Source organism: Buteo buteo, chromosome 18, assembly GCF_964188355.1.
Source record: "Buteo buteo chromosome 18, bButBut1.hap1.1, whole genome shotgun sequence".
Taxonomy (NCBI): domain Eukaryota; kingdom Metazoa; phylum Chordata; class Aves; order Accipitriformes; family Accipitridae; genus Buteo; species Buteo buteo.
In genome coordinates this window covers 9407543-9428876 of record NC_134188.1, presented here as the reverse complement: position 1 = coordinate 9428876, position 21334 = coordinate 9407543, and the positions used below count along the sequence as shown (strand labels likewise).

The following is a 21334-nucleotide window of genomic DNA, read 5'->3' as shown; positions in this document are numbered from 1 at the left end:
TGTGGCAGGGACCTCATGATCCTGGAGACAGCCAGAGCCAGAGGGGGGTGAGGGGGAGAAAGCCGCCAGGTCCCTGGAGGCACAAAGGTATTTGCAGAGCTGAGATACCCTGAGGATCCCTGGGGCACAAGAGGGATAGGCGTGTGGGCGGGGGAATATCCGTGGGGTACGGAGCCCTGGGACCACGGGAGGATCTGTGGGACAGAGACACCAGCAGGATCACTGGGGAACCCAGGGGAATGTGGGAGGGGGGTGAGAGCCGCGGGGCTGATGCACCCCAGGACCTCTGGGGCAGGGGGAGACCTGTGGGGCTGAGGCACCCCCACACGACACCTGTGCCGGGGAAGCGCAGGGCTGCCCCACGGCATGGCAGGGCGACCACACACCCCGGCGGGGCCTCACACCACTGTGGGCCCGACCTTTTTTTCTTGCTGGAGTATTTCCTCCTCCACCCTGTGATGGGAAACAAACAGCACTCCGCTGCCTCTTGACCCTTTGCTTTCGCTTTCCACCGATTTCCACGAAATAGCAGCCGGCAGACCCAGGCGGCTATAAGAGGCAGAGACGGCCCAGCCCCATGGGGAGATGCACCCGAGGCGGCCACAGCACAAGGTAGGGGCTGGGGCAGGGTCCTGTCCCAGGGGTTTTCTCAGGTCTTTGTGGACTTTAAACCCAAGGGAAGTGGGAAGCTCTGGGGGAATGTTCCTGTGGGTGCTTTCCCCCCACAGAGTGTCCAGGGAGCCCCGCGTCTCTCCTGCGCCTTGACCCACTCTCTCCCACACGGCTTGGCCGCAGGGGTCACCATGCAGAGCCTGAGCTGCCCCCGAGCTGCTGCCTCCAGCCTCCGGTCCTGCCAGGCACCCAGTGGGGCAGAGGGAGCCTCACCGCCTGGGTGAGGGCAAGGGGAGACCGTCCCTGCCTCGGTTTCCCCCGTCCCAATTCATAACCACGCCAGAACAGGGCGCCTGGTCTCCCCGTGCACCTGAAGCAGGGACAGGAGGCTTTACAGGGCTGTTCGAAACATGCCGCTCTCACCCCTTCCTGCATTGCAGGAAAAATACTTGGTGGGAAAGGGGAAAAATTAAGTGTCTTTTGAATTGTCTTCTAATTTTGTTGTTTCAGAAGAAAAAACTTAACTGCAAGCACGGGGAAGGGATTGAGCACATTTTAATCTTTTAGAGACCAAGCTGCAGAGACAGTGGCAAGCAATGCACAGTATGGCTGAGAGCAGTATCGGGGAGGAGGAAGGGAAGGACACCAGAAAATGGGTGAAGCAGTGCACAGAGAGAGACTCCAGGACAGAAACTTCAGCTCTTTTTCTTTCGCTTTCACAAAGCAGAGCTGGACTGAGCTGAACTGCGTTTATGTGGAAAGTCCCAGTCCATAGAAGTTTCTCAAAATGTGCCCATGAAGTCACATTGCCAGGCAAGGGTGTAAAAACCACCTGATTTTTCCATGCTCCTGAGCATTCTCAGAGGTGCTGGCAAACCCCTACATGGCTGGAAGAGGGGTTTGAAACCAGTGAGGTTGTAACCACTAAATGAGGTTCTCATCCTCATTGCATGGGGCAGGGGGGGAAAGAGGGGGAGGTAAAATGACCAGACCTGGGTTTCTCAGCCTGGTGTTTGTTATCTTTTAAACTTTCCTTCAGACCTTTAGCTCTGAAGCTTCAAGTCTTGTTGCTGAAGTTTTCTCCTTGACTGTCCAGGTTTGAGCTGCTGCGATGGAGAGTGCAGAGAGCGACAGAGAGGGTGAAAGCAGAGAGAAACCTCATCCTGTGCCTCCACCTGTCCAGGAAGGCAGCAGCAACCTGCTACTTGAGAAAGGAGGTAACACAAAATGTTGTGGGTGGAAGCGATGTAAACAGCCACCAACCCATCTCCGGTGTCTCTAACCTAGCAACTTCCTCCTCTATAAAGTATGGGAAAGCCCAGTAAAACTAACTATAAAAGGGTACTTGCCTATTGAAGACTTCCAGCTCCTGTAAAGGAGGGTGAACTTTATCCTGTGTTTAAAATACCTGAACGTTATTTATAAGGAAATGTATATAAATGTGTATAAAGCTGATCTCCCATTAGTGCTACTGGAAAAAAAGGCTGCTTCACTTGGTAAAAGAAAAAAGAAGAAGATAGCAAACTGTCCAGTCTCCCTAGGCCCAAAGAAAAGCTGTCTGCAAGAAGCAGCATGTCACACTTGTGTGACAGCCAGTCTCTTACTTTCTATGCCAGGGATTTAATCAGGGAGTCTGCAGAACTAGAAGCAGAAGATGCTGCAACTTGCGCTAAAGGCTCTGTAATAACCTTTGTCTGCAGTGGGGGACAAACAACAGGGAGGAGCAGTGGGGCACAAACAATGGGGAGGAGCGGTGCTGATGTGCACATTTTTATGGTGCTGTCAGCAGGCTGGATGGCTGGCTGAGCATTACATAGCAGGCACAATCTGCTCTTACCACACGATTTTGACACAGGCAAGTTTGTTCCTGGGTGGTTTTCCTTGGAAGGGGCATAAAAATTGGCAGAATTTCAGCAGCAGGAATCAGAGCTTCCTGACTTCATAAAACTTGGTACAAGCCCTGCCCCAGATCAGTCCTTCTTGTCTTCTTTTCCATGTGCTTCTCTTTTATCCTTTTCAATGACATTTTCTTTTGCTGCACTATTGTTAACTTGTCTCTACAAAATCTAGCTAACTGGCTTGGATTAGATGTGCCAGCTTTTAGCTGGCTCATCTGAGTCCACCCACTAGTGTGGAAATCTGGGCTCTGTGACTGCTGGCCCGGCTCAGACCTTTCAGCAGATTCTAACTGGAAAAGGGGAGCATTTTAAAAGCAACTGATGCTCCTTCATCATTAGGAGCAAAGTAAGAAGGCTTAGCATCATTGTAGCAGATATGGTGAAGATAGACACTGCTCAATATATGCATTTTCTTGCACCAGGAATGGAATCTGCGGCACCGAAAAGCAACAAGCAGCAATCTCTCTGCGCAGAACATCTGACAGATACCATGCTTGCATCCCAGGTATAAGCTCTAGAACTAAACATTGAGACGGGAACCCTGTTTCTCTAGGTCCAGGGTGGTCAAGTTACATGATTTCTGAGCATCACTTAGCCAGGATCTGGAGCTGCAGGCAATCCAGGGACCCGTCCTGTAAGACCTGAGCTTCATCCTATTTGGTGTCCCACAGAGAAGCTGGCAAAATGAGTGGATGCTTGCAGGTTGTACAATACCTTAACCACAGCTGGCTGGAAAGGGGCTTATGGCAGGGAAGGGTCGCTGGGAATGACACAACCACATTCATTAGATCCTCAGAGCTGGAATTCACAGTCCTTCCCTCTGAAACCTGCTCCCCTATTATCTTGTCTGAAGAGTGTATCTTAATTTCTGAAATATTCCCAAAGGGAGGCTGTGATACCAGTTCATCTCTGGGATGGGTGAGAAGCGATCCCTCAACCGCATATAACAGCAGCTCCCCGGAGATACTGTCCACCGATTCAGGTATGTTGTAACTGGGGAATACCTTGATGAGACAGAAATGGTTAGGAAAACCCAGGCAAAAGGAAGGTCAGTATTCAATCTTGAGGAGTAGAAGGGCATTTCTACTCTCTCCTATATATTACCTTGCTGCTGCTCCCCTCACTGCCTGTGTTGCAGCACCATTAATTCACTTCCTGACTCCCAAGAAGTCAGTGTGTGAGACAAAAGATGGGGCCAGCCCTGGGATTTGTCCTTTCGAGGGAACATCCCTAAAAAGTGGCTTGGTTGAGACGCCTCCTGGATGATCTTTGCTCTACCCAGCTCTCTGACAAGTTAGTCTGCAGCTCCCTGCAGTCAGTGTCATGGACTGCAGGGCTTCCTGTGTGCCTCTCTGCTGGCCAGCTGGTGGCTTTGGGTCGTAGAGGGGAGGGTGGGCACCAGTGATGGGATCAGGTGGAAACCTTGATCTCACTTGGTGCTCACCTCCAAATGCTGTAGAGGAAGAGAAACTCCAGGCACACACGACAGGTGCAGAACTCTCAGGAGATCACTGTGCTGGGCAGAAATCACCCCCGCAGTCCGGAGATGACATCTCTGCCAGAGCTAATGAGGTGAGAGTTTTTAATTGATTATCACTGATGTCAAATGAACATAGTCAGGCCAAAAAACTTGTGACAGATGTCATGCAGAGAGAAAATCAGGCTTTACTTAGGGCACTTTCCTATTATTGGTGATTGAAACCCTTAAACTGAGATATTTAATGATAAAGAGATTTTCCTCTTCCTGTCTCACTCAAAAGGGCCCGTTAAGAAGCCTGAGTATGGTCCTTGCTTGCTTTTCCAAGGTGGTGATCCCAATAGATGCTGTGCCCCAGCACTGGGCTCTGGGAATGTTTTGGGGGTGAAAGAAGCAGAAATAAAAAGGTGGCTCTGACAGCAACACAGAGCAGCTTGTAGTCTGAAGAGATCTCCATGTGGCTGTGTCCACCCAATATCCAGTTGTTTTATGTCTTCAGGGTAGTTCTGGGAACTTTTTATTTGCCTTTGCTTTCTTTATCACCATCATCATGGCAAATGAAATCAGGTGTCTTGCTTATTTTTCTTCATCCATATAAAACAAACAAAAATGTAAAATTTGAGGTCTGACCTATTTTTTTTGCCATGGAAGAAAAACATCATGAGAAAACAGTTTGGAGAAAGCCAATTTCTGCCAAAAGGCCATTTGATTTTGTTCACATAAAAAGTAAAATCTTTGCTTGAAAGTTCAAGATTTCCCACTGAATTTGTCTTCCTTCTGCTGCTGATCAACCCCACTGCCAAACTATAAAAGTTCTGGTCTAACAGATTGTATTGATGTATTACAGTCTAGGAGCAGGGTAAAAATTCTGAGTGCAAGTACGCCTTCAAATTTCAGAACTTCTCGTGAACATTTGGGCATTACTGGATTGGGCTAAAATATCCTAAGAGCCTGGGATTTCTGTGCTACCAGTATTCCTGCTTTGAGACAAACAATATTACACCCTACACTGTTTATGTCTTTTTTTTTCCTGCTCCAGTAGGCCTTATGGCTGTGGCCAGGCCAGGAAATGCTTTGCTTTGACATGTTCTCAAATGCTGGAGTTTCTCCAAAAGCCCTTTGGCACTGATGGAGACCTGGGCTGATGCAGCACACAGCAGGGAAACTCTAATTATGGCCATTAGTACACATATTCTTCTCCTTTCTATGGCCCAGCCATCCCACCCTGGGAGGAGACCCATACCCAACAAGACCCAGCATATCAACAGCAGTCTGCTTTGTCAGTGGAGAGGGAGCATTATTTGAGTGCTGGTCCCAGTCAAGTAGGGCTATCAGAAACCCAGGACCCCTAGCATTCAAGGAAGCCAGAACACCTTCTGAGTGGGAATCACACTGCAACTGTCAAAGACCAAACTCAGTCATGGCTGAACTCCTTGGGGACCCCTGAGGACAATGGATGAGGGCTGTATTTTCCACCCCTACAACATGTTGGATAGCTTGTTCTTTTGGGTGTATGGGGTCACTAGCACGTAGTTTGCAAGGTGACACCCTGAGTTCACTTGCAGTCATGCTGAGACGCAGCTCTGCTTTTTGCACTCATAATTTGCTGTGTGCAAAGCAAAAGCCATGAAAAGAAATATTGGAAGAAAGGCTGAATGGCTTCTTCTGCTCTGCACCCTCCCTGGCCCTGTGCCTCTTGTGTCATTTGGGCTTTTGGGTTTGAATCATTGCTGGGGGTCTCTTTTTCTTTAACTTTAAAACTTTATTTTCCAAGAAAAAGATCCTGGGTCACCAGAGAAGAGACGAACCAGTGGAGCAAAGAAACTGTAACAGAAGAGGTATTGACGAAGTGTATTTTAGCATTCCCATCTCTGCTCTAATGCAAATCTGCTGCTCACTACTGTGAAGAGCAGGCCTGAGTGTGCAGGGCCTGGCTGGGAGTCAAAGGCTCCTGGCAATGCCACATGTAAATTGTTTGAATGCCTAGAGGTACTTGGCTTGCTATCATGAACTGCCCATGGAGGAGAAAGACAACTGGTAAGAGAAGCCTCAGAGCTGATTGTTCAGCGTAATTGTACGTGTTGTCCTTCCACTCATTGCCCCCATCCATAACTCCACCAATGTGGGGTGTGCTAACTATTGTCCTCAGGCTGATTCCCTGCTCCCACCCTCACCCCCAGCAGCACAGATTGCTCTATGACCCTGTCCCCAGGAAAGCTGTACCAAGCATTGGTGGAGCTTGGCAAGATAGGTGGGAGGTCACACAACAAGTGGGCTGGATTTCTTGGCTCAAAGACCCAGAGAACCATACCCAAGCTGTGAGGATTTTAACTTCAAGAGCTTCTCTCCCATTCCCAGTATGCAACTGTCTTCTAGTTTTTCTTGGCTTGGTGCATTTTCTGCTGATGTTAACCCAAGCATTCTCCTCACTTACAGATGACCATGAAAGCAAAGAAAACCTAGGACACAATAGCAGGTTTGTTGATGTGGAGAGCTAAGCTGTGGGATTTCCCATCAGACCTCAAGGAGCTTGCTGGGAAAAGAGCTGTCTTTGGGAAGAGGTGTAGCTTTAGTACTGTAAGGCTACTCCACCCTTAAACTCCTTCCTCCACCAGCACATGGAGACAGGTAGAGGCCCTCCAGGACAGGAGCTGGTCTCTTTGTAATGCCCCTTGGTCTACAGCATGCTGTCTGTGTGGGAGTTATTCACATAGTGGCTTGATGCTTCCATGTAGGCAGGTGGGACCACTGTAAATGCTTTATGGTAATCAGGATATTTGTACAGGACTGGAAGAAATGATGCAGAAAATACTCATCTGCCAGGAGCTGCAGCCAGAGGCTGGGAGAAATGCATGTGAGTGTCTGAATGCTGCCCTGAAGTCCTGAGGTGGATGAGGTGAAAATAGCAAGAGTGGTGTAAGTGGGCTTGATGTCGACATTACAGTATTTCTTTCCCTTCCAATAGCTGCCTGGAGAATCCGTATCTGTCCAATGAAAGACTTCGAACAGAAGAAACAATGACCCTAGAGTTTGTTGCTGTAATGTCAAAAAATTCCAGGTTTTCTGAAGAGTCATCCAAGATCTGTGTTGCTTTGTACAAGCAACCTGGACAATACCAGGAATTTGCTGTTCTGAAAAAAAGGTAAAAATGATACCTAAATGTAGGTTGATATCACATTTTTGGAAAACATATAGCTCACCCCACATTTAGGGTTCCAGCCTGGGCTTCAGCTCCAGACAAAGACACCTAAACTTAGGACACTGTAGGAGTTACAGTGTTAAGTCTAACTTCTGTAGGTCCTGCGTCAGATCTGCCAGATCTGCATGGAGGTCTAAAACATTACGGAGCTTCTCAAATGTCACCAGATGCCTTGCATGAGAGAATATAGAATGAATAGAGTCACCTCAGTTCTGATACAGTTGCAGCACTCAGCAGGAATATCTCTAGATATATTTCCCTTTTTTTTTGCAAGGCAGCTGCAACTTTGGCTAGAACCAGGGTTGTTCGCTAGAACCAGGGTTGTTCACTTCTTACCAGTTATTTTTATTTCTCTCCTGTCTGATTAACCTTCAAGCTCAAGTCAGAACATCAAGTATTTGTCTGCCATTATAAAGGCCAGAGGCATTTTATTGAACTTTGCATTTTGAATGTGAGTGTTGGTTGCTCATTCTTGCTGCATTAACTGATGTGTACAGCTAAAGTCCATCTGGGGTTGAACCTGATGGAAGGTCCTTATGGTGTAGTAACTAATTAACCTTCTTTATTCTATTCTAGAAAAAACATGATCATGGGCCATGCAATGATCCCCATTTCTGACCTACAGAGAGGACCAATTTTTTATAAATATGCTATCCTTAACAATGTGCTCTCAACTGACTGTGACGTGAGATTATGTGATTTAGAGCGTATTTATGGAATGGACTCCAAGAATAAAGAGAATCAATTACATCGAGTCATAAACATTCCCAAGGAAGAGATCAAAGCAGATGGTAAGTATTGTACTTTCTTCAAAGGTAGGACTGGGGTGAAGTATGACCAACAAATCCTTGCACGCAGCAGACAAATATAAACTCTCCTTTGTTTTTCTGCACAGTGGGGCACCACCTGCTTCCTACAACAAAAGCACTGTTATGTGGGGATTTTTGTACATAGGCTTATGGGGTGTTTTTTTAACACAAACAAATTCTTCATATAACACAGATGGCAAGTGTTATATATCACAAAGGAGAGTGTATAATGAAGCCTTGAATCACCTTTGCATCTACCATCAGGCTTTCACTTGCCATTCCAGAAAGGTGCAGGTGAGCTGGTGGTCCAGTGTCGGATCAGCCACCCTGTATAGATGTTTTGAATATGCCAGGATGACTCAAAAAGTAGTAGACACCTATTATTGGGGCAATTGAATCAGCCATGGGCTATGCATACCAGGCCCATCTAAAGTGCAGGTGAGATATCTAGGGCTGAATTTAAATATGCATGGTGAGTTTTGTGCGTTAGTGGCTCAGTTATGGCTCAGCTGGGCTTGACACTCATATAAAGCAATTGGTCTCATTAGCTCAGGGCCAGTTTAAAACTCATCCTTTAAAGTTTGAAGGTTCATTCACAAACACTGATTCCTCCCCAGGAACATGGACCATCTTTGAAAACATGAAGTGCTATTTTCATGGAAAAAAAACCCAAACCATCAAATACTTTTCTTCCTTCAATCCATGGTCTTCAACAATGCCCCAAAACTCAGTCAACTGTAGTATCATAGAACACCTTGCAGATGAATTTCTCCGGCCCATCAGGCTCCAGAATGGCTTTAAGAATATAGAAAGGAAACTGAAGATCTACACGGAGACCTTCAAAATCTATCTTGGGGATGCTGCAAAAGGTGAACCCTATTGTCCAGCTGATCTTACTGAGCAAGTGGTAAGTATACACCAAGCCAAAGTAGCAAGCAGCTCGCAGTTAGGCAGACCCCTGAAGAGAAATTTCTGCAGCTACCTCTAATTCCATGTAGGTTTCTGAACGACAGCCAGAGAACATCAAAAGGCTGGACCTTATATTCATTGCTTTTTCTAATTTCTGAGTTGGACCCAAAGCCTGATGAGGTCAAAGGAGGTCTTCTGTTGGAATCAGAGCCAAATGGTGTCATTTGCAGAACTAGCTTTGAGGGTGGGTCATGGAAAGACTACCTTGTTTTTGAGAATCCTGCGTGGAAAAAAAGAACTTCATATGCAGTTTCTGGCTTCAAAGCCTCATTTCAAAGTTTAAAATTAGATTCCCATTTGACTTATTTCTCAGGGGTATGAACCAAAGGTAGGGTGCAGTTTAAGGTTGCAGACACCTAAAATAAAACTAGCATACTGAAAAATAACTAGGTGCATACACGCTGAATGTCTTAGCTCCTATTGTAGGTGCTGAGAAGTAGTCAACAGAGTCACTGAAGGATTGGAGAGAGAGTCAACCATTCAGTAGGCACTGATGTTTAGTCAGAGGAACAGTTTACCAGTCCTTATCAACTGCAATGATGGATCCTCTCCGGGCTGAAATTGCTTCTTTCAGGTGTTTACTCTCCTGAGCCGAGTACTACTTTCAGTGTGAACAGGTCCACTTGAGCAAGCCCCCACTCCCCAGCTCCCTTTATTACCAGCAGAGATCCATCTGCAAGTAGTAAAGGGGAGGATGTTTGTCTTATCCTAAGCTGGACAGGTGGAATTTTGCCCTGGACACATCCATCTCTTGCCATGGATTGAGCAGGATTCCTGGAAGAAAAGTTGAAGTCAATATTTTCACTGTTCATGGAAGTGAATCCCTGTCCTGTAAATGCAATAACAAGGCAAAATCTCCATGGCTAAAGGAGACGTCTGATGTCCACTCCCATCCCAGCCTGACTTCTCTCTGAGATGGTACTAGGTCTGGCTGGGATGGAGTTAGCTTTCTTCATAGCATATGGTGCTGTGTCTTGCATTTGTGGCTAAAACAGTGTTGATAACAAATGAATGTTTTGGCTATTGCTGAACAGTGCTTGTGCAGCATCAAGGCTTCCTCTCTCCCCTGGCTCCCCACAGTGAGTATTCTGGTGGTGGACAAGAGTTTGGGAGGGGACATAGCCAAGACAGCTGACCCAGATTGACCAAAGGGATATTCCATACCATATGATGTTGTCCTCAGCAATAATAGCTCTGAGAAATGAGGAGGAATCAGGGATGTTCACAGTTATGGCATTTGTCTTCCCAAGCAACTGTTACGCGTGCTGAGGCCCTGCCACCCAAAAAGGGGCTGGACATCTGCCTGCCAATGAGAAGTAGTGTATGAATTCTTCTTTTTGCTTTGTTTATGTGCACAGCTTTTGCTTTCCCTGTTTAACTGTCTTTATCTTAGTTCATGAGTCTTCTCACCTTCCTTCTGTTTTCATCCTGGTCCACAGGAGAAGAGATTAAGTGAGAAGCCTGGTGGGTGTTTGGCTGTTGGCTGGGCTCAACCCACCAATGCTGTTTAATGAAAGCTCTGTTTGAACTGAGGTGCCACATCCACCTGGCATGGTCTGGGGCTTGCCTCAGAGGGAGTCAGCAGGGTATATCCAGAAGAGGACTGGGTACCTAGGCTACAAACATCTAGGTGGGGATGGTGCCTTACATTGTGGATGTATCCTAATAGGTCACACATAGTGGAAAGCCTAAAATACACCTGGGCTACACAGGATGCAGAGCAATGCCTTGCAATTCATCTGTAGGGAAATCCCAATGAGAGGAGTTGAGTGATAGGTGCTGCATCTCTGTTTAGTTGAAAGTTGTTTAAGTGCCTTTTGGGTTTCTCGGTCATGGAGTCATACTCCTATACTATCGGGTCACAAGTGGTGTTCCCCAGGGCTCAGTATTGGGGCCAGTTCTGTTTAATATCTTTATCAATGATCTGGATGAGGGGATCGAGTGCACCTTCAGCAAGTGTGCAGATGACACCAAGTTGGGAGGAAAGGTTGATCTGCTCGAGGGTAGGAAGGCTCTACAGAGGGATCTGGACAGGCTGGATCCATGGGCCAAGGCCAATTGTATGAGGTTCAGCAAGGCCAAGTGCCGGGTCCTGCACTTCGGTCATAACAACCCCATGCAGCACTACAGGCTTGGGGAAGAGTGGCTGGAAAGCTGCCCGGTGGAAAAGGACCTGGGGGTGTTGGTTGACAGTCGGCTGAATATGAGCCAGCAGTGTGCCCAGGTGGCCAAGAAGGCCAACAGCATCCTGGCCTGCATCAGAAATAGTGTGGCCAGCAGGAGCAGGGAGGTGGTTGTGCCCCTGTACTTGGCACTGGTGAGGCCACACCTCGAGTCCTGTGTTCAGTTTTGGGCCCCTCACTGCAGGAAAGACATGGAGGTGCTGGAGCGTGTCCAGAGAAGGGCAACGAAGCTGGTGAAGGGTCTAAAGCACAAGTCTTATGAGGAGCGGCTGAGGGAACTGGGGTTGTTTAGCCTGGAGAAAAGGAGGCTGAGGGGAGACCTTATCGCTCTCTACAACTACCTGAAAGGAGGTTGTAGTGAGGTGGGTGCTGGTCTCTTCTGTCAGGTGGCTGGAGACAGGACAAGAGAAAATGGCCTCAAGTTGTGGCAGGGGAGGTTTAGGTTGGATATTAGGAAAAATTTCTTTACTGAAAGGGTTGTCAATCATTGGAACAGGCTGCCCGGGGAAGTGCTTGAGTCACCATCCCTGGAGGTATTCAAAAAGAGCATAGACAAAGTACTCCAGAACATGGTTTAGTGGGCATGGATAATGATTGGACTCGATGATCTTGAAGGTCTTTTCCAACCTAAATGATGCTATGATTCTATGATTCTACTAAGCTAGGCCTCTGAGAGAATATCTCCACTATTCCTTTTGATTCTCTTTGATTTCCCAGCTCAGCTGGGAGACTGAAGATCTGTTTACCTATACTTCATCTGTGGTAGGGCTTGAGCATCCTAGAACGGGTGGTCAGTAGGCTCCTGCTGCCAACGTGGCTTCAGCACATAAGAACTACTTGGTAAACTTGTGACAGCAAGGAAAACATTCTCCCTGTGGTAGTGCCAGGGTAATGCGACACAATGGAAGCTAAGAAATTTGTTAGCTGTTGCAAAGACAGGAACCTGTCTTTAGGTAAGTGGTCTAACTGCAAGTCTTTTGCCTCCAAATAACGATTCTTAGCAACTTCCATGCTCCTTCCTGAATCCTTCCCAGCTCCTCAAGTAAAATTGTCTTGTCTAGCTTGGTGAAACTCGCCTTCCTTATTCTCGTTGTCCAGTTGCACAATAACATGATAAAGTTCATGGACAAGATTGTTGGATACCTGGAAGAAGAGGAGCATAAAGATGATGGGCTGCTTTTTGCCTTACACACCTCATTTTGTTATAACATCCCACTAAGCAAAGAGTTAATAATCAAGGCTGAAAAAATCTTCCATGACATTGGCCCGTTTCAAGGCAAATTCAAGCATCTGAGAGGAAAGAGGTAATTAAAAGTGTCCTCCTACTTTCTTGAGTTATAGATCCTTCTGTAGTCATTCAGTTCATTTGGGCCATTTTCTCTATGGAGCAATTATATGAAGACAGAGGTAGAATGTGATCCCCCAACACTTTTTCCCCTTCACTTCAATGCTTCCTAGCTATATTTCTGCCACTGGCTGCATAACTTGTGCAGCCTGTCCCTTCTGACAGGTCTCCAATGGAAGGAGAGCCACGGGTCTTATTTTTGGCAGGGACTGGCTTGAGATTCAGACCCTTACATTAATGCACATCTGTAGGTGTCTGGGCTTCTGTTATAATCTTTGGAGATCCAAGACTCAGCTGGGCATCAGTGTCATTTTAGATGTCATGTGCTATCTCACCAAGCCTCCTGCTGACAATTTGAAAGGATCAGTATCTCCCATAAGTTCTGGTTCATATCTGAAAACCCTGCAGGTCTGTCTTGGATGTCCCAGACATCTCAAAGAGAATTAGACACTTTTGTGTAGACCGCTGAATTGAGCCCTATATAAATGGATATATTAGACCACAAAGTCAGATTACTGTATTGTCTTATGCCGTTTTGATATAACCTATAGCATTTGTGTTATTTTTCTTTTGATTTTCCTTTGCTTCATAAAACTTATGGAGGGAGACTGTTTGGGGAAATCTGGGGTGGGATTCATTTGTTGTACATGAATGTCTGCTGATAAGGTCTCTAGAACCAAGCTCTCCCTCTCTCTCACACACCTTCATGCAGCTACATGTTGGCAAGATGAATGTCATTGGGTTGAAGGGAAAGCACACAGCTCCCACTGCCATCCTAGGAGGTGGTTATGGGAGCTCTGAGCACTAATGGAGATTTTTGGTGGTTCTCTTTCTTTTCAGCAATTACATTTCCTCTGTGAAGGAAATTTGCTTAAGTAATAAAGGCAACACCTTGTGTATTTGGCTGATTCCATTGCTGTATGCAATCACAGAGAAGATGGAGGACCCCTTTTTTCCACAAACCATTCACTTACAACACATGTCGCAGCTAAGAAATGATGAAGAGAAGCAGAGGTAGGTTTGAAAGGGACAGAGCATTCAAGGCTGGGTCAGGGAAATAAGCAGTTGTACTGTTAGAATAATTTTTCATTGCTTTTGCTTGTGGACTTCCAACCACCAGAAACTTTGTGTTTCTTCCCTGGGATGCAAGCCATTGCCTTTCTCATACATCCTACTCCTGCCCTGGGCTCTACCTAGGAGAAAAGGAGGATGTTTGAAGGTGACCTGGAGGAAGGGGAAGACTGAGCTGAGAACTGTGCAGCCTCATTCAGACAGCCTGTTAGGAGTGGCCTTAGGGAAAGAACTACCCCTAGATCCTCATTTGGGTGTTGTTTCACAGGGAGAAAGGTGGACTCACTCCAAAATATCCTCTCTGCAGACAAACTGGACAGGGAGCAAAGGCACATATATGCACTCACACAAGATGGTGTCCCCTGGACTGAAAGTCTCAAACAGAGAATTTCTTCTTTAAAAGCCTCAAAAAAAAAAAAAAAAAAAAAAAAGAAAAAGGCACAAAATGCCTCCTGATGCTTCAAAGTGCATCTGCTGTTGATGGTCTATTTTTATAGGAAAATCCTGGCAATGATAAAGATTCACAAGTCATTCATTGAAAGCTGCTCTCCACTGGCGAAGACAGTCTTGGAGATGTTGTCACTGAAGAATTTCACCAAGGACTCCATGCTGCAAATCAAGCTTCCACCTCAGCTCCTCCTGGATACTGTGTACCAACGCATTGTTAATGTCGTCTGTAAACCATCCCAAGTGCATGTAAGGCAATCAGACAATACACACAGCAATAGATCAAATTCTTGTTAGTGTTTCTTTCCTAGCTTATGTAAAGTTGTGCAACTTTGTACAGGTGAGCCAGAAAGTCTCCCTGGCTCCTGAAGAAATTTTCAACAAATCCAAAGGGGTTGAATCATAGGAACCTGGAGTGAGAGCTCAATACCCATAATTTGAGAGAACTGGCAAAAGAGAAAGGGCAAGGGGATCTCACTGTTTTTTGCCCTCGTTGAAAAATGACTAGCAAATGCTGTATCAAGTGAATTTTAATCAGAATCTTTAAGCAATTTTTATATCCTGTCTCCAAAAGTAGTAACCAAAATGAACACTGTGGGGATCAAGCAATTGGAACTTTGTTTAAAGATGGAAAGGATGAAGAAGGAAGTTAAAGTTCTAACTTGCATTTGGGGGGGTCATTATTTTTAAATTTAAATTGGACTTGTTTGTGGGAACCTACTTTCTATCATTCTCACTTATGTTTTAACTAGACTGTTGTAATATTCTCTGAGGCCCTGGAGAGGAATTCCACTTAAAATCTAATTCTTGGTGCTTCTTATAGGGTTTACCCCCAACACACTCTGATTTGTACTTGAAAAAATCTGAGCTAAGCCCTCCCACACTATCCTCTGAACTCCAGACATCTTGGATACAGCTGGCTTCTGTGGGATTTGAAGTGATTGTTTTAATAGGAGCTAGATCTGCCTTTCCATCTGGAAGCACTGGGTTGGTTTTTTTATTCAAACATTGGCAGAAAAAAATTCTCTGAAGGTTTCATACTTACCAGTTTTCATAGGAGACTGCCTCAGCTCTAGGAATGGATGTGTTTTCACAGTTGTTTTCAGTGTTTTTTTTACCCTCTATTCAGGAAATAGATTTGAATGGAGTTTTGGACAACATTGCTGAAAGGATGGCATTCTGGTTCAAGGACTTGTAAGTGGTAACCTTTTGAGTGGAGTTATACTAGGACAGCTCTGTGGAGGAGGTGGGAAGGAATGGCTAGACTTGTGGTTGAGCAGAACAAGGGAGGTTGTAGTAATTTTCTTTGTTAGTATGTATGTATGTACATATGAGGCCCCACCTGGAGTCCTGTGTTCAGCTTTTGGGCCCCCAACATAAAGACATAGACGTGTTGGAGCGAGTCCAGAGGAGGGCCATGAAGATGATCAGAGGGCTGGAGCACCTCTCCTATGAAGACAGGCTGAGAGAGTTGGGGTTGTTCAGCCTGGAGAAGAGAAGGCTCCAGGGAGACCTTATAGCAGCCTTCCAGTACCTAAAGGGGGCCTACAAGAAAGATGGAGAGGGACTTTTTACAAGGCCATGTAGTGGTAGAACAAGGGGTAATGGCTTTAAACTGAAAGACGGTAGATTTAGACTAGATGTAAGGAAGAAATTCTTTACTGTGAAGGTGGTGAGACACTGGAACAGATTGCCCAGAGAGGCTGTGGATGCCCCATCCCTGGAAGTGTTCAAGGCCAAGTTGGATGGGGCTTTGAGCAACCTGGTCTAGTGGAAGGTGTCCCTGTCCATGACAGGGATGTTGGAAGTAGGTGATTTTTAATGTCCCTTCCAACCCAAACCATTCCATGATTCTATGCCATAATCTTTTAAACCCCTCTGGGGCTGAGGAGTATCATGTGGGAAGAAGGTCCACAGGGGAATCTGTCCTGTCAGACAGTGTATATCCATCTCCTGTTGTGGGATTCAGCTCCAAATTCAGACACATAAGTGGCTCTGGTTGGCTGAGATTGCATAGTATTGTCCAGCAAATGAAGGACACTTAAGCTCAAGGTTGTGTTGACTGTTTTTTAAATGCTAGTGTTAGAATTAGCACAAGAGGTGTACAGTGCTTTTCTGTGTCCACAGGTGCCTGCCAGGGGGTACAGAGCAGCTGATGAAGCCCGCAAATAAGGAGGATATCATGCCATGTGTGGATTCAACATATGCTTTGCTTTTGTTTTCCTTAAAGCATTGGCATGCAGCGCCATTTAGCTTGATAATGTCACTGCTACGGATACTTGGCATGTTTGCTGCAAAATCAGATGTGTTGCAAGTAGATCAGGTAAAAACAACACCCGTAGCTTTCATGAAGACATGTACCCATGTCTTTTTAGCTGAGAAGGGCCAAGACTTCAGGTTTGCTTCATTCAAATGTGGCCAGCTACAGGAGTTACAGCAGAGCATGTATCTACCTTTCTCAGTTACTGATTCTAACCTTGTCAGAATTTGTGCTAGGGTGCACAAGCAGGGTTTGCATGGACAGAGCGGTGCAAACAAAGCTGGTAGCATCTCAGAGTGTGCCAGCCATTTCTCTTCTTGAAGGCCCTTGACAGTTGTGGGAAGGACTTTGTTTTCACTGTGTACACAGCAGTTAAGGATCAAAAGCTAGAGTGAAAATCTGGCTCTCCTTGCCAATTCTCTCCTTTTTTTATTTCCCAAGAATTTTCAGCAGTTTATATCAGAAAGGTACAATGAGTTCGCAGGTTACATCAAGAAGTGGCTGGAAAAATCCTTGCCCAGGCCACCCATGGAAAGTAGGCAGTTCCTGAAAAACATTGATGTGAGTAGCAAGAACCCATACAAGGGATAACCACCCACCCTGGAAGGTCTGTCTATATCTTGAGGCCCAGTTGACCAGCTTTGCTTTTCTGCCACAGGTGTGGCATCTGCTGTTCTTGTTTGAGATCCTCTGTGTGGAATGGACCCAGAAATGGCAAAGCCTGATATACAGCATGGTTGAAAGTTGGCTGGCGAAAGTAAGTTATGGTTACTTAACTTCAAGCAGGGGGGTGATGCTCAGACTTCTCCTGACCCCAGGATGCTCTTTTTTGTCCCAGTGAGTGTTTGGATGATGGGAGCTGAAGCAGCCAGCTCCTTGCTGGTGTAGAGGGGCATAACTCCTCCCCCATTGTAAGAACCCAACGATATTTTGCAAGGCTCCAGGAAGAAACTGCAGCTTAAGCATTTCCTTCCTGCAGGTAGATGGCAGAAAACTTCTGGACTTCTACTTGGAATTCATGAAGAAGGACAAGTGCTGGCATACAAATCTGGAGACCTGCTTTACAGATTGTGTCATTCAAAGTATTAGATACTTTGAGAAAAGTGAGGTACAGAGTTTCTGTCTAAATGCCACTGTCCCTTCTTGCACAGCTGGGAGTTTCTACCTCCTGCCACACCGAGCTGACCCACTTTGCTAGCTGTGCTTACTTGGCTTGCTGTGGGTTAATGGAGTGGGAGAGGACTTTTCTGTAAAGGTACAGGTTCTGCAAAGTGTATTTACAACTAAGAGGAGAAATTTCATGTCCTTACAGGAACACACATTAGCAAAAAATATTTCCAAACTCCTCAAGACAGACAGGTCAACTGTTGGGAAAGTGCTTTCTGCTGTTGTTGAGAAAATATTCTCAGACAAGATGAGAATATTGAAAGAAGTAGACAGATTAGACAGCACAAGTCCAGTTCTCGAAGAGGTGCTCAGCTCTTCTGTGACCTATGATCTCTTCTCTGCTGTCAGTAAGTTTCCCACAGAGTGGCTTTTTTTTAAATTCTTGTTTTGGAAGTGAGCTTTGATGGGTTCTGAAAGCCAAGCAACATCTAAGGCACATATCACTAAAATCACAAAGTTCAGCCATGGAGCTGGGCAAAGTTTGTGATCAAGTCCTTTCTTTTGCTAGAAGGGAATATGAGTTTTCACCAGCTCTGTTCAAAGATCTGCCAAGTTTGTTGCCAACACAAAATGGAAGAAACAATTTATTCACATACCCTGGAAAAACGATGTTTCATTTCAGAAACTAAGAAGCATCTCAATTTCTTTTTCCCATCAAAATGGTGTTTTGTTGCCCATTCATGGGAGGTGTTTCATTTCTTAAATGAAGCATATTAAAAAAAAATTATTCCCTGAAAATGAAAAAAAATAACAGAAATGCTAATTGTGAAGCACCCTAGAGGTTTGTCTCCTGCATGAAGGAGGATTATAACCAAAGCTAGGCCAGGGTCCTCTAAAGATACATTTTGGTTTTCATGTACCTGAGACAATTGAAAAATGCTATTTTACATTGACTGGGAACAAAGCAACATTTTTCCTGTATGCTGGTGTTGGCCACTTAATTGGAAAACAACCAAATCTGTACATTCCACAAACGTGGCTGTAACAGATCCCCTTTCTACTCATGGCTTGGAGGCAGGGCGCTACAAAGCTGCTAACTCTTCCTGAGGATGTATGTTAAAAAGAAATCCAGCAGGGAAACTGCTTCTTTGAAAGCACTGCTCTACCACTAGATTTCATCTATTTTACAGAAAAATCGGAGCAAAAGCTACAAAATCAGATCAATGAAAAAGCAAAAATCCTGCTTTCCCAGTTTTCCAATTTCTTCTGCTTTTTGAGGCATCGAGTTTTCTCAGGAGACATCCCCTGCAACGTACTGTCCATCATCTTGCAGCATCAAGTGACATTTCAGAATATACTGTGCATGTGCGGTAAGCTCACAGTTTCCAAATTTATTTCCCAAAACAGTAGTTTCATGTGGTGTGTTTTCCTATGCAATGGTGCAAATAGAAAATACATCTATTGGAAAGGTATCTAAAATACAGAGAAAACAAAAAATTCTCTGCAAGAGAACAAACACAAGGGCAAAAAATATAAAAGTTAAATACAGGCAATATTTTTAAGCCCTGTTAACACTATGAAGGACAGAAAACAATACTATTCCTCTGTACAAAGGATAGCAATTAAAATATTGTGGTGTTCTTATGATTTATTTGTAGAATTGTATTTGTGTTTTTAGAATCATAGAATGCTTTGGGTTGGAAGGGAACGTTAAAGATCACCTAGTCCAACCCCCTGCAATGAGTGGGGACATATTCAACTAGATCAGGTTGCTCATAGCCCCGTCCAACTTGACCTTGAATCTTTCTAGGGATGGGACATCTACCGCCTCTCTGGGCAACGTGTTCCGGTGTTTCACCACCCTCATTGTAAAAAACATCTTCCTTGTATCTAGTCTAAATCTAACCTCTTTTAGTCTAAAACCATTACTCCTTGTTCTATTGCAACAGACCCTGCTAAAAAGTCTGACCCCATCTTTCTTATAAGCCCCCTTTAAGTACTGAAAGGCTGCAATAAGGTGTCCCTGGAGCCTTCTCTTCTCCAGGATGAACAACCCCAACTCTCTCAGCCTTTCCTCACAGGAGAGGTGTTCCACCCCTCTGATCATTTTTGTGGCCCTCCTCTGGACCCACTCCACCAGGTCCATGTCTTTCCTGTGCTGAGGACCCCAGAGCTGGATGCAGTACTGCAGGTGGGGGTCTCATGAGAGCAGAATAAAGGGGGACAATCACCTCCCTTGACCTGCTGGCCATGCTGCCTTTGATGCAACCCAGGATACGGTTGGCTTTCTGGGCTGCGAGTGCACATTGCTGGCTCATGTCCAGCTTTTCATCCACCAGTACCCCAAGTCCTTCTCGGCAGGGCTGCTCTCAACCCCTTCGTCTCCCAGCCAGTATTGATACTGGGGGTTGCCCTGAGCCAGGTGCAGGACCTTGCACTTGGCCTTGTTGAACCTCATGGGCCCACTTCTCAAGCCTGTCCAGGTCCCTCTGGATGGCATCCTGTCTCTCAGATATGTCAACTGCAACACTCAAATTAGTTTAGTGGTTTTAGGGGTTTTTTTCCTGTTCCTGTTTATTCTGGTTACAGAACAACATTCAAGGACACAGGCCAGTTTCAAAATCTGCCTAAATTTTACAAAAACCTGGAAGAAATCTCTTCTAGATTCTTCTGCAATAATAAACTTCATCCATGGGTCCCAGAGTGTTTTGTCGTGTTTTTTCAGTGATCACATCAGAGTGATCAGATGTGAGTCAGAGTGACTTTGTCAGTGATCACATCAGAGTGGCTCTGGGTTGATACTGCTGCTTTTAGATCAAGTGACACGGCCTTTATGCAAATTCAAGCATGCATTTTTAAACAGCAGTAGTTATATTTCCAGTAGCTCTTCTCTCTCTCTCTCCAAATGTTTTTCTTAAAAAATTCTTTATATCTGAGGTCTGGGCATGGAGTTTTTTGTTTGTTTCTTTCCCCAGATTCCTCTGTCTCCAGCTGTATAGAAACAGTGCTGAAAGTCAGAAGGGAGGAATATGAGCAATTGGAAGAGCAGAAGAAGCAGAGATGCTCATTTCTGCATCTATGCAGCAGCATAGAGGATGTGATAAGAGGTACCATCCCATTCTATTTGAGAGGATGGGATTGCCTATGTGGTTCTTAAATGGGGAGCTGTCTCCTAAAATAAAGAGCTGGTAGCAAATCCTCCAGAAAACGGTGCTGCATGACTGTCTAGGGAGTAAGCAGGGAGCTCTTTAAGGAAAAAAGGAATTGGGAAAGTCTGGTAGAGGCTTATACATGGAAGGAGTTCAGAATAGTGGGAAAATCTGTCTCATGGGGGAAGATTAAACAGTGCCAGGTATTTCATTTTTCTAAGAGACATGTAAGGTTGGATCACCTACTTTGACAAATATTTGTAGGGGGAAAGTGCATTTCAGACAGGACAAACAATTTCAGACAAGATCTGGGACCTGAAAAGAGGAGGACAGAGCTAGCAAAAGGGAACAGAAACGTATATTTGTTGGGAAGACTCCCACAGTGAGCTCTTCCTGCTGGACAGTGGGCCATACATGTCCCAGCATTGAAGTTCTCAGATTGGGTGCAAGAATCAACAGAAGTGATTCTCCAGCTGGGGGGGGTGGCAAATGGTGGGGTAAGTCTCCTCAACCTCTATTTCAGGGCCAAGTTGTTTTCTGATAGTACAGACACTACCACAGTTTCAAGGCCATAGTTTGAAGGCTCCCTTCCTCATCATGGAGCAATTGATTTTGCCCACCATTTGTTTTGGTGCTGATCTTGGATTCAGTTTTTCCCCCAAGAACTTTGCCACAAGCAAATACACACACCCCCACCCCACCCCCCGCACACCCCTCTCTGGTGTTGCAATCAGGTTCAGAATATTTCTATGCTTAGCGGGTAAGTGTCTTTCTAGCTGGAGAAATGCACTAATGTTTTTGTTTCCAC

The 21334-nt window shown here is 45.4% G+C and overlaps 1 protein-coding gene across 2 annotated transcripts in view; it reads left to right on the top strand.

Annotated features, from left to right (window-relative positions):
- The first annotated feature begins 519 nt into the window (after positions 1–519).
- Positions 520–21334, top strand: part of LOC142041310 (E3 ubiquitin-protein ligase rnf213-alpha-like) — a 64367-nt gene continuing 43552 nt past the window's right edge. For both annotated transcript variants that reach the window (XM_075049975.1, XM_075049976.1), the window contains exons 1-22: positions 520–612; positions 1709–1829; positions 2933–3015; positions 3396–3492; positions 3970–4082; positions 5762–5825; positions 6424–6463; positions 6773–6841; positions 6953–7129; positions 7763–7977; positions 8613–8902; positions 12246–12451; positions 13333–13506; positions 14061–14259; positions 15140–15204; positions 16138–16333; positions 16712–16831; positions 16929–17027; positions 17250–17378; positions 17583–17784; positions 18568–18747; positions 20353–20484. In XM_075049975.1, the coding sequence (XP_074906076.1) occupies positions 1724–1829; positions 2933–3015; positions 3396–3492; positions 3970–4082; positions 5762–5825; positions 6424–6463; positions 6773–6841; positions 6953–7129; positions 7763–7977; positions 8613–8902; positions 12246–12451; positions 13333–13506; positions 14061–14259; positions 15140–15204; positions 16138–16333; positions 16712–16831; positions 16929–17027; positions 17250–17378; positions 17583–17784; positions 18568–18747; positions 20353–20484 (2956 nt within the window). In that variant the 5' untranslated portion in view covers positions 520–612; positions 1709–1723. The remainder of the gene's footprint in view (positions 613–1708; positions 1830–2932; positions 3016–3395; positions 3493–3969; positions 4083–5761; positions 5826–6423; positions 6464–6772; positions 6842–6952; positions 7130–7762; positions 7978–8612; positions 8903–12245; positions 12452–13332; positions 13507–14060; positions 14260–15139; positions 15205–16137; positions 16334–16711; positions 16832–16928; positions 17028–17249; positions 17379–17582; positions 17785–18567; positions 18748–20352; positions 20485–21334) is intronic.